Genomic DNA, 12,073 nt, shown 5'->3' with positions numbered 1-12,073 from the left:
GTGCCAATTTGTTTACAATAAATTTTAGCATACGAAAAATAAACTATAATCACACAATATAGTAAACTTAAATAACGAATTGTTAGTATAATTCTGTTTGTTCCCTTGATATGCATATATTAGATCTCCATGAGAGGATTTTGTGGATCTTCTTAAAATATTTGATTATCAAGATGTATCCGATCACATCTTAATATCTTTAATATTCTAAGAGATCATTAAAATGCCTTCTTAAGTAAATATGTACCCTTTTTTATAGACGTGAGCTATGATTTAGAGTAGAATAGCCTTCGAGCAACCTTGATGGGCCTTAGAGTAGCGTAGCCTCCAAACAACCTTAATTGACTCTTCTTGTACTGTCTTGAATTTAGAAAATAACCCAAATTTTATATGGGTTTGATCCGATAAAATTTTAATGTCTACAAAGTCATTAAAGTGGAGTAATATTTAGTTGTAGTTGGGATAGTGTATAATTTAGGTAAATCAAATAAAACACGATATAATATTCAGACTAAGAAAATGCCATTTAATTGTAGTGCTTGGATGTATTTTCTTCCTTTGTGTGTCTATATTTTCATAGGTCTCCTCAGCTAGATAGAGGTCGTCCTAGATGAGGACATATCAGTAGAGGACAAGCTCGTTGTTATGCTTTCCCTAATAGACCTGAGGTAGAGGCATCTGATGCAATCATTACATGTATTGTCTCAGTCTAAAGATGTTTTGGCACTATTTAATCTGATTCTAATTATTCGTATGTGTCATCTTATTTTGCATCATATTTGGATATGTCTCGTGATTTTTTGGATATTTCAGTTTATGTGTTTACACCTGTTGGAGATTATATATGCTTAAAAAATATTTTGCATTTTTTTACTTTATAATAAAATTTATTTGTTGTATCGGTAAGTCTTTAATATAGATTAAAAAGACAAAAAGTATCATAATTTTTTTTAAAAAAAAGACAGATTGAAAACTTAGAGAGTAAAATAGATATTTGACCACCAAAAGTTTGAAAAATTTGGCTGAGTGAACTTCTGAGCGCGATAAGCTTAATTAAGTGATTTTCTATAACAAACAAAAGAAGAATAACTTTACTAAATAATTTGAAATAGTTGAATGACCGTATAAATAATGGAATCTAAGTTGTTTGAAGATGAATCCTTTCTTTTCTCCGGCATCAGCTAACTGATCTAATAATAACACTCGAGAGTTTATAATTACTAAATTCTCCAAACATCTTGGTACCCAAAATATTAAGTTTACGCAAAATATCCCCACCCATAAAGTGCCTTTTCTATTGATCTGTTTTTCTTCTTCAAGTTTTGAATAAAAAGTCAAGTCAGAGTAGTTGAGAATAATTATAACCCTGCCATCCAACAAGTAGCTGTCAAAGGTTTCCTAAGGGACCTATTTATAATAAGCTAAAAATATCTTTCACCTAGTGTATAAGCAATGGACATGATAAAAATGATACCAAGCGATCTGTTCTCAAGTCGCGGCGGAGCTACATGTATTTAACGGGTATCACCGACACGTCGGAAAATTATACTGTGTAGTTAAGTAATTTTTTTATAAAATATGTATATATACTATTTATTAACACCCCTTGACTTCTTGATGAGTTTATTTATTTATATTTTAACCCCCTTGATGAAAATCTTAGCTCCGCCACTGCTCAAGTGATTACATGACACATAACTCGAGAAATGGTCTAGTATTTAAAAAGCAAAAAGAAAAACCTACTTATAAGCAAGAGAATAACCTGAACCTACATAATTTTTTAAAACTTAAAATAACTTATTCTCCGTAACCAAGTTAAGGCAAGAAAATAAAAATACAGGGGAAAACAGCCGTCACAATACATTAAAAAAGTATCCAATCAGAAACATAGACACAACAAAGTTTTAAAATAAAAAATAAAAACTCATAGGAAGTAAATACAAAAGCAAGAAATTTAAATTTTCATTTCCTTAATACTCAGCAGTAGGCACTTGCTCATGAGAGTGATTGATGAAGAAAAGTTCATAGACAACACCAGCAAGCCCAGCACCAATTATGGGCCCGGCCCAGTAAACCCACTGATGAGTCCAAGTCCAGCTAACAAAAGCAGGCCCAAAAGAAACAGCAGGGTTCATTGATGCTCCATCAAATGGCCCACCAGCAAGAATGTTGGCCCCAACAATGAAACCAATAGAAATTGGAGCAATCACACCTAATTCTCCTTTTTTTGGGTCAATAGCAGTGGCATAAACAGTGTAAACAAGCCCAAAAGTCATCACAATCTCAAATACTAAGGCATTCCATACTGATAATCCAGAACACAATGCAAATGCCCCTGTGCTCTGCATTCATTTTTAACCATGGTAATTATCTTAGTAAAATAATTAACCTAAATTACTCGCCTACCCAACCGTGTAATTTAAAAATAGCTGTTGGATGTATAATATATGTTAATTCATACTATAATATGTGTATAATCATGTATCGTTTAGGAAAAGTAAATAATGAATTCAGTCGGCTCTTTGCGTAAAGATCCTTATTAGTTTATTTTCTTTTTCCAAATTCATAGATGTCGTATGCGAAAGCTGAAGTTTTTTCAAGAGAATTAAAAGAATTAATTAGAAAGCCCAACCAGAGTACTATATATTCCAACTCAAGAAGCTGTCATTCAAATTGTGACTATGTGACTACTAGATATCACTTGGATACATAGTACACACCTTCCGTCCAAAACTATGGTCAGTGTGTCTAACCTTCAGTAAAATTTATATTTTAGTAATTATATGTAAAGTATTATAAATCACCATTTTATAGTTAAAAATAATTTTAAAATATTTAATATAATAATTAATATTAATGCCGAAAATGTGAAGGTAGAATAAGTAGGTGTAGTTTTAATGTCTTATCCGAGCTCAACTTAGTATTAATGCGGGGACAAGTTAAAGTCGCTTTCCATTGAGATACAAAAAGATTTATTTAGTATCTCGTGCAATCCCAAATATCTACCTCATTAAATAATTACTACAAAATCGTGATGTGAGACCATTGTCCTAACTCCTAAATAAGCATATGTTTACATTCTAAACCAGAGATCTGTATTAACAAACAATAACACGAGTCTTCTGAAATGATAGTTACCATAAAAATGGCCCGATGAGAGCTGTTGAACAGATATTCCAACAAAACCGTAACAAGTCTAGCTCTTACCGCGATTAATCAAAACTATATTATATTATCGCTAGCTAAATCGCCATTTCTAGCAAAAGGACCATTTCTACTTTAATCCTACTCCCATTTTTATGCAGACACTTTTTCCTTTTTAGCCTATTCAAAAAGAAAAATACTTTTTATGTTTGAGAATTGTCAACTTTAAATATCTTATTTACGCTTAATTACATGATTTTAAAGCCACAAAAATATTACGACATATTTAAAACTATAAATTTTAAAAATCATGCTTTCTTCTTAATAATTATGTGTCCAATCAATCACTTACCCATAAAATGAAACTAATGGAGTATAATATTTTCCTAATAAATGCAAAAGTTGACAGTTTATTTAGACTAAGCTACATGTGCCCATGTGTTTTTAAACGCTTTTAGAAAAAGAACCTAAAGGATATACACAGCCTTTTCAGTTTGATTACTTCTCTTTACAGTTACAGTTATACAGCATATACGATGCTATGAATGATTGCAAAATCCTTTAGTAGATACTTTTGAAAAATACTTCTATCGGATATAATCACTTTACTTAAAGGATAAGGTTTGCTTACTAATTACACCGGGTTGTTGTATTTTTGAAAATGCAATATATGTACCATTTCGACTTTAGATACTTCTCTTTACAGTTCAAGTACATCATATACGTTTACTCTAGATAGATAAGGAATGGGTGGTCAAAATGATATACTTCTTCTGTCTCAATTTATATGATATAGTTTGGTTTTTTTGTTTGTTTGTGATTTTTCATATACTTTTTAATATTTTGAGTTATTAATTATGTAATTTCTAAGTACTTTTATGTAATTTTTAAATATATAAATTTTATTTTAAAATCTTTAAAATATATTCTATGTGGTTAGCATTAAAAAGTTTAAATTTCGAAATTCTAAGGACAGAGGGAGTAGTAGCCAAATAAGTGCTATAGCACCAAAGATGGAAATCTGAAAATAGCATGAAACTGCACATTTTAATGCTTACCAATCCACCAGTGGCGAACTTAAGGAGCAAGCAAGCAACAGTGGATCCAAGTAACTGTGCAATAATATAGAGAATACCACGGAAGAAAGTGATGTTTCCACCAATAAATGCACCGAAAGTAACGGCGGGGTTAACGTGGCCGCCGGAGATGTTAAAGCTGACGGAGACAGCCACGAAAAGGCCAAAAGCATGGGCTACAGCGGCAGCGATGAGGCCGGCGGGAGTGTTGGTACTGTCGGATGTCAGCTTGTTAAATGCCATGCCAGAACCCTGGCCGGCGAATACGAATATTAGGGTACTTATGAACTCCGCCAACGCCGCTTTGAGAGCGCCCGGCTGGCGGAGTTCTTCATGGGTTCCGATGGTGATTTGGTGGATCGGCATGGCCGGAAAATCAAGATTCAGAGAGAGAAAATTAAGAAAGTATTATCTACTCTGTAGTAGTGTAATAAAGGACTGAAAGGGGAGTGATGCAAAAAAAGGGAATTTGCATGGTTTTATATTGGGAAAATTTGCATGGGTTGTTGGGAAAAGGTTGTAGCAGGTTGCCGGTAAATATACATTCTTATTTGGATAAATCCTTTTTTTTCTCATTCTTATTTAATTACTCCTTTAGCATTTTTTTTTTGTATTTGTCCAGTTAGCGAATTAGATTCAAATTAGAGTAGTGCAATTGATCCAAAGAACTGATTACTAACAAAGCTTAATAAAAGAAATTTGTAAGTGTTAGTCTGATTTTCACATTTCTTTGTCTGCCCCTTTCCTTTTTCCCCATGTAGTAAAAGCCTCTTTCCAGAAAAAGAATTACCAGCCGGACGAATATTGACAGCTAAGAATCACTTCTTGTTTTGATGTGAATTGTTAGTGACATGTGAACGATCAGACTAGGGACCACACCAAATGGGTCCTATTTTGTTTTTTTTTAAAATAAATTCTCATTCGATGTTAACTATCTACTATCTCCTAGTTTGGATTAAATTTGCCGCATAAAATTTATTAAATGAGAAAATGTTTCTTGCCCTAATTTTTTATTTTATTTTCAGAACTCGAACCTAAAATTTCTAATTACAGATATGAAAAATACTATTTATGCGACTACAATGGTATCCTATTCGATAATGACATGAAAGAGTGGGTAAGAGCAATCATGTACCATGGAATGCTCTGGAAGTGGAACTAGGGTTCTTAATCCTTCTTTTGATTGTTACTGTTTTTATTTATATGATAGTTTATAAAACTATTTCAAAATATTAGTTCACGATTTTGCTTACTTTATGACTTTTAAATTTGTAAGAATCCAAAATTTTCTATTGATTGAAAGTTTAAATTCTAATGTTATGTTTTTCAATCAAACTAACTTTTGAATATATTATTAGTAGATATTTTCTAAACTTCTAATAAGCTAATTCATAAGTCAAATCCAATAAAAAGTCGTCATTTATAAAGTTAAACAAGAAGGGCACATTTGTTGCCAAAATATTATTTTTTGAGTAAAATCAATTTTAATTCGTATCAAATCACAATGTATTATTCTGTTTTGTGTTCAAATTTGGATGCTTTTCGTTCTGTTAAACTGATCTAAGGACAAATAAGGTTTTTTTTTTAATTGTTGTTGTTGTTGTGTTGGCAGACACAGTTCATAAATAAATTGACATAATCAAATTTGTAATATAACATGTGTTACGAGTTCGAATTGATCATTAATGTTGTTCAATAAGTCACTAACTTTTGGCCACACACTCGGAGTGCGTTGTTCATAGCCAAGTTGTTCAAGTTTCTATTGCTGCCATGTGTATTCCACGAAAAACACGAGTATGAATATGACCGAAACAAAGAAGGTAAAACAAAAACAACTTTTAGGGTGGATGCAAAATTAATTTTAATTAACAAAAGCATTATAATATTTAAACAAAAATCTTAAAAAGGAGTTAGTTCACATTAAATACTTGAATGATAGAGTGACACGTGGAACCGGGGACAGACGGAAGAAGAAGCGAGTGTAAACCAAGACCGAGGACAAATTCTTCGGTTGGTATCGGGTATATCCCGAACGGAACATTGTTAATGAGGGCAAACGAATATTTGCTACCATATAACATTTAATGAAAAATATTCCTTAATATTGAATTCACGTCTGTTATAGAGAATTTTGGCATTCATTACTTGCCGTTACATATTCATCAATGGCCACAATTATTGTCATTTAAGAAGGGCTTGATCCTAGGACCTTGTTCCCTAGGTATAACTATAAATAGTGACTTCAACAACCATTGTAGGACACGAAAATTCTGACAAACTTATGCTACACATTATTTCAAGCTAAATATTACTTTATTTCTGTCTAACAATATTCTTATAGCTGTCTTCAAAAGCCTTGCTCCCCGAACCAAGCTGTCTGCTATTTTATCTCGATTTCAATGTTAAGTCTTGCATTTTATTTAATTTATTTATCATTTTGGATCAAATCGATTCGCTTGTCTATAAATCACATTATAAATTCAAATGTACCATTTTACGGGTAAATAGTTTGGCGCCCACCGTGGGGCTTAGACAGTTGCATAATTGAGTTGATCCTTGCGTCTATTACTAATCTGTTTGATTCTTTGTTTCTTAGCAAAAATCGTAAAAGATGGCAGATAACGATGTCAACATCACACACAACGTTAAGGCACAAGAAAATCCGCTTCAACACGAGGATTCGATTAGCGACACCCGCAACGAGGATGACGTAGCCACACCGGTTCATGGCAGGCGGTATTCCCGACACGTACATGAGGCGACTCCTGATTATTCTGAAAACGAGAACGTTGCAGAAACAGTGAGGATCCTAAGAGAACAACAAAAGGCTATCATGGGCCATCTCTCATGGAAAGACCAGGCCATGACAGAATTGAGGCAAGCGCTGTCGAGTGCCTCCAACATTGCGAATGGAAGAGGTCCAGTTCTTCCCGGTGCTCCCGCAAATCAAACAGCACAAAGGGTTGGTAGCAACATCCCGACGGGTGAGGTCGACTTCGATAGGGCCGGAGGGATCGACAACGGATCTGGTAACAATAACGGTAATGATCCTTTCAAAACCGAGCCCATGCATTTTATGAGGGAAATAAATGCTCGAATGAACCAAATTTTAGGTGCACCCCCAGTGCTGAAGGGCCCGGACTCAAAGAAAAATACCTAGTTGCCGTTTAAACCGATCACAGCACCAGAGTTGATTTCGAAGCAGTTCAAAATGCCAGACGTACTAAAATATGATGGGACTTTGGATCCTCAGGAGCACATCGCCACCTATACAACATCGGTGAAAGGAAACGACTTAGCTCCACGCGAGATTGAGTTGGTCCTGCCTAAGAAGTTCAGAGAATCCCTCAAATATGGGGCTCTGACATGGTACTCACTTTTACCCGAGCAATCAATAGATTCCTTTGAAATGCTCGCAGACTCTTTCATCAAGGCCCATACCGGGGCCAGGAAGGTCTAGGCCCAGAAGGCGGACATATTCAGAATTTCACAAGAAGAGTCCGAGTTGCTATGCGAGTTCGTGATCGGGTTTCAGAAAGAAAGGATGCTGCTACTGGCCGTGCTAGACGAATGGGCAGCTGAGGCATTTACTAAAGGGATGAACTCGAGGAGCTCTGATGCCTCTCAAAAACTGAAAGAAAGCATGTTCGAGTTCTAGGCAACTACATGGGCAAATGTCCATAGCCGCTACGAATCAAAGATAAGAATTAAAGATGATCAACTCGGGTTCCCGGCATAAACTAAGGGTCGGGATCGAGAAAAGAATAAGGATAAGTCGAAGGATGATTTAACGCAGATTAGCGATCTTCTAAGGGCCGGTTTTTTCCCTTTGAAAGGGCTGAAGGATGTGGCCGAGAGTTCCGTTCGTCGGATAGGTTCACGCCCGATAGAAGAACTGATCGTGGCTGGAATATCAAGTCATTACAAGATAAAGAGGTGTCAGGCTCCCGAGATTCCACCTATCCCAGACTGTCCTAGTATAATTTCAATGTCGGCGTAGTGGAATTGGTATCAGCGATGAGGAACATTAAGGAAGAACGGTTCCCGAGGCCGATGAGATCTGATCCCAACCAAATGGATCCTAATCTATGGTGCGAGTATCACAGTACTAAAGGCCATCGAACTGGGAACTAACTACATCTGCTCGAGGAGGTGGCGACGTTGTTGAAAAACGGCCATGTCAGAGAGTTCTTAAGCGAACGGGCCAAAAATAATTACTGCCATAACTGGGATAACGTAGAGACCTCGAAGATAAGTGAAGACCATCCCCAACAGACCATTAACATGATTTTTGAGGGAAACGAGATCAACAGTGTGACTTTCTCGGCATCAAAAAAAGACGAAGGTGTCATTAACTCATAGCAAGAGACTTCGGGAAGTCACCGAGGACGACATCACATTCACAGAAGAGGATGCTGATGGACTTCTACTGCCGCACAACGATGCCCTGGTAATTTCTCTTAACGTTCTAGATTTTAAAATTAAACGTGTTTTGGTGGACCCAGAAAGTTCAGCCAATATCATTCAATAGAGAGTGCTGGAGCAAGCCAAGCTAACCAGAAGCATCATTCCGGCCACAAAGCTTATCGCCGGATAGTAAGTGTAACAACCCGATGGGAGATCCTGCTACCAACAAACACTGAAGGGGTCATGAAGACTACCTTGTTTGAAGTAGTAGATGGCGACATGGGCTACAACATAATTCTTGGCAGACCGTGGCTACACGAGATGAAGGCCGTGCCATCAACATATCACCAACTTCTGAAATTCCCAACTCCAGAGGGAATCAAATAAATAAAAGGAGATCAACCGGCGTCAAGGGAGATGAACACGATCTCGATTTCTAGCAGTAAAGGGAAGGAACACGCGGCATAGCAATTACAGGAACTGATGCCCGCTCTCGAACCAAACGAAGATGACAAAGAGGAGGAGTTGTCGGAATTCTATCAGGTACCAAGGTATTTCCAGGTGCCGAAAGAAACGGACGCAACCAAATCCACGGCGGAAGATATTGAACAAGTGACATTGTTCGAAAAGTTCCTAGAGAGGAAGTTTCACTTAGGGACAAGATTAAACCCTGAGCTTAATTCAGGATTTATAGAATTTTTTAAAACTAATGTTGATTGTTTTGCATGGTCGCACGCAGATATGATAAGTATCCCGCTAGAGGTGGACGTGCACAAGTTAAGCCTGGACCCAGCATCCCTTCAGTAAGGCAAAATAAGCGCCCAATCGTCGAGGTCAGAAATAGGTTTGTCAAAGAAAAGGTAACTCAACTGCTCGATATCGGTTCAATCCGTGAGGTAAAGTATCCCGACTGTCTAGCTAACGTAGTGGTAGTTCCAAAAAAGAATAATAAATTCCGCACGTATGTAGATTGTAAGGATCTGAATAAGGCGTGCCCAAAAGACTCGTTCCTATTGCCAAACATGATCAACTGATTGATGCAATAACCGGACACGAGTTGATGAGTTTCCTCGATGCCTATTCCGAGTACAACCAAATCAAGATGAACCCGGAGGATCAGGAAAAAACTTCGTTCATAACGAACTTTGGCACATATTGCTACAATGTGATGCCCGTCGGGCTTAAGAACACCCGAGCCACTTATCAGAGTCTCGTGAACAAAATGCTCGGAAAACAAATAGGGAAAACAATGGAAGTTTACATAGATGATATTCTGGTTAAGTCTTTGAATGCAGGTGACCATTTGAAACACCTCTAGGAAACCTTTGATATCCTACGGAAGCACAACATGAAGCTTAACCCCAAAAAGTGTGCGTTCGGAGTCAGCTACGGTAAAATTTTGGGTTTCCTAGTGTCACAAAGAGGGATCAAGTCAATCCCGACAAGATTAAAGCCATCGAGGACATTCCAGACCAGAATAAGCCGCTCTAAGCAGGTTCATTTCTCGGTCCTCAAAAAAATGCCATCACTTCCTCTACTTCTGAATATGAAGAACAACTTCGAATAAACTCCGGAATGCCAGCAGACTATAAAAGACCTGAAACTGTATTTATCAAGCCATCAGTTACTATCAAAACCGGAGGAAGGTGAACATTTGCTGATATACTTAGCGGTCTCGGAGGTAGCGGTAAGTGCCGTTCTAGTCCGAAAAGACGAATGTACGCAATCTTCTATATACTTTATTAGCAAATTTTTAACGGGAGCGAAAATTATCCGCACATCAAAAAATTGGCCTTAGCTCTCGTAGTCATCGCTCGAAAGCTTAGGCCTTACTTTCAATGCCACCCGATAGCCGTGATGACAACCTTTCCCATGTAGAATGTCCTTCACAAACCTGAATTGTTAGGTCGAGTGGCCAAATGGGAAGTCGAAATTAGTGAATTCGATATCGAATATAAATCCAGGACTGTGATTAAATCACACATTTTGGTCGACTTCATTGCCGATTTCAGTCCCGGGCTACTGCCTTTGGCCACAAAGGAAGCACTGATGGTATCGAAAATGACATCAGGAGTTTGGACCTTGTTCACGGACGGAGATTCCAACGCGAAAAGGTCCGGGCTCGGGGTGGTCATAATCATGCGCTCGGGAGAAGTCCTGAGGCAGTCCATAAAAATTGTTCCCTTGACTAACAATAAATCCGAGTATGAGTCTTTGAGTGCAGGACTTGAACTGGCTCGGGGACTAGACTACGAGGTCATTGAAATCAAATACGATTCCCAACTGGTGGTTAATCAGGTATATGGAATCTTCGACACCAAGGAGGAACACATGACACAATATATGGTGAAAGTTCAAACTCCGCTCGCACGGTTCGGGGAATGGTCAATCACCCACATCCCAAGAGAAGAAAATGCAAAAGCAGATGCTTTGGCCAATCTGGGATCGTCCACGGAAATGAAAGGATCAGATTCCGGTATGTTTGTACAGCTCATGCACTCAGTATTAGATGTGGACGATTATTATGAAGTAAATATCACTAACTTGTTCTGGGACTAGTGGAATGAAATCATCGACTACCTTGAGCACGTCAAGCTGCCCGAAGACCCGAAAACATCCTGGGTACTCTACACCAAAGCATCTCGTTACAGCTTCTGGGGAGGACAGTTATACAGAAGGTCATTCCAAGGCATGTTGGCCTGATGCTTAGGTGCCTCCAAAGTTAATTACATCATGAGAGAGGTTCGCGAAGGAATTTGTGGAAAGCATTCAGGTGCAGACCCGTTGGTGTTAAAATTAGTTAGGGCAAGATATTACTGGCCCCGGATGGAACAAGACGCTAAGGCATTCATTCAGAAATGCAACAAGTGTCAACGCCATGCGCCGTGAGTGCACCAACCAGCAGAGCTACTGTACTCGGTAATCCCCATGACCATTCATGAAATGGGGGATGGACATAGTCGGTACGCTGCCACCGGCTCCCGGTAAGGTAAGGTTTCTTTTGATTTTAACTGATTGCTTCACTAAGTGGTTTGAAGCAGGTCCTTATCAGAAAATCGGCGAGCGCGAAGTGATCGATTTTTTGTGGGAGAACATAATTTGCCGATTCGGAATACCGAAGGAGATTGCCTGCGGCAACGGGCCACAGTTCATAGGCTCAAAGGTCACAAAATTCCTTGAAGACCTGAAAATTAAAATAATCACATCTTCGCCATACCATCTGAGCTCAAATTGGAAGGCGGAATCAACCAATAAGGTGATTATTCAAAACTTCAAAAAGAGGTTGGAAGAAACTAATGGAAAATGGCCCGAAGAGTTACCAATAGTGCTATGGGCATCCTGGACGACGACAAAGTCGAGCACGGGAGAGACACCTTTCTCTCTCGTATACAGAGCAGAAGCTCTGATCCCGGTGGAAGTAGGAGAACCGACCTTGAGGTACTTCT

At 37.9% G+C, this 12,073-nt stretch overlaps 1 protein-coding gene across 1 annotated transcript; it reads right to left on the bottom strand.

The window, feature by feature from the left end:
• Positions 1-1,859: 1,859 nt before the first annotated feature.
• LOC107830277 (putative aquaporin TIP1-1) lies at positions 1,860-4,684 on the bottom strand. The gene is made up of 2 exons (XM_016657795.2): positions 4,203-4,684; positions 1,860-2,342 (listed from the first exon to the last, which is right to left on the bottom strand). The coding sequence occupies exons 1-2, from the start codon at positions 4,584-4,586 to the stop codon at positions 1,971-1,973; spliced, it is 756 nt and encodes a 251-aa protein (XP_016513281.1). The 5' UTR covers positions 4,587-4,684; the 3' UTR covers positions 1,860-1,970.
• Positions 4,685-12,073: the final 7,389 nt, after the last annotated feature.

This window comes from Nicotiana tabacum, chromosome 9 (genome assembly GCF_000715075.1).
Source record: "Nicotiana tabacum cultivar K326 chromosome 9, ASM71507v2, whole genome shotgun sequence".
Taxonomy (NCBI): domain Eukaryota; kingdom Viridiplantae; phylum Streptophyta; class Magnoliopsida; order Solanales; family Solanaceae; genus Nicotiana; species Nicotiana tabacum.
The sequence above is the reverse complement of the archived record's forward strand: the minus strand, read 5'-3'. Positions and strand labels throughout refer to the sequence as shown.

Coding starts and splice junctions, on each gene's coding strand:
- LOC107830277 (XM_016657795.2), bottom strand. CDS start 4,586: ATGCCGATCCACCAAATCACCATCGGAACCCATGAAGAACTCCGCCAG. Junction 2,343..4,202: donor AGTTCGCCACTGGTGGATTG/GTAAGCATTAAA, acceptor AAATGAATGCAG/AGCACAGGGGCATTTGCATT.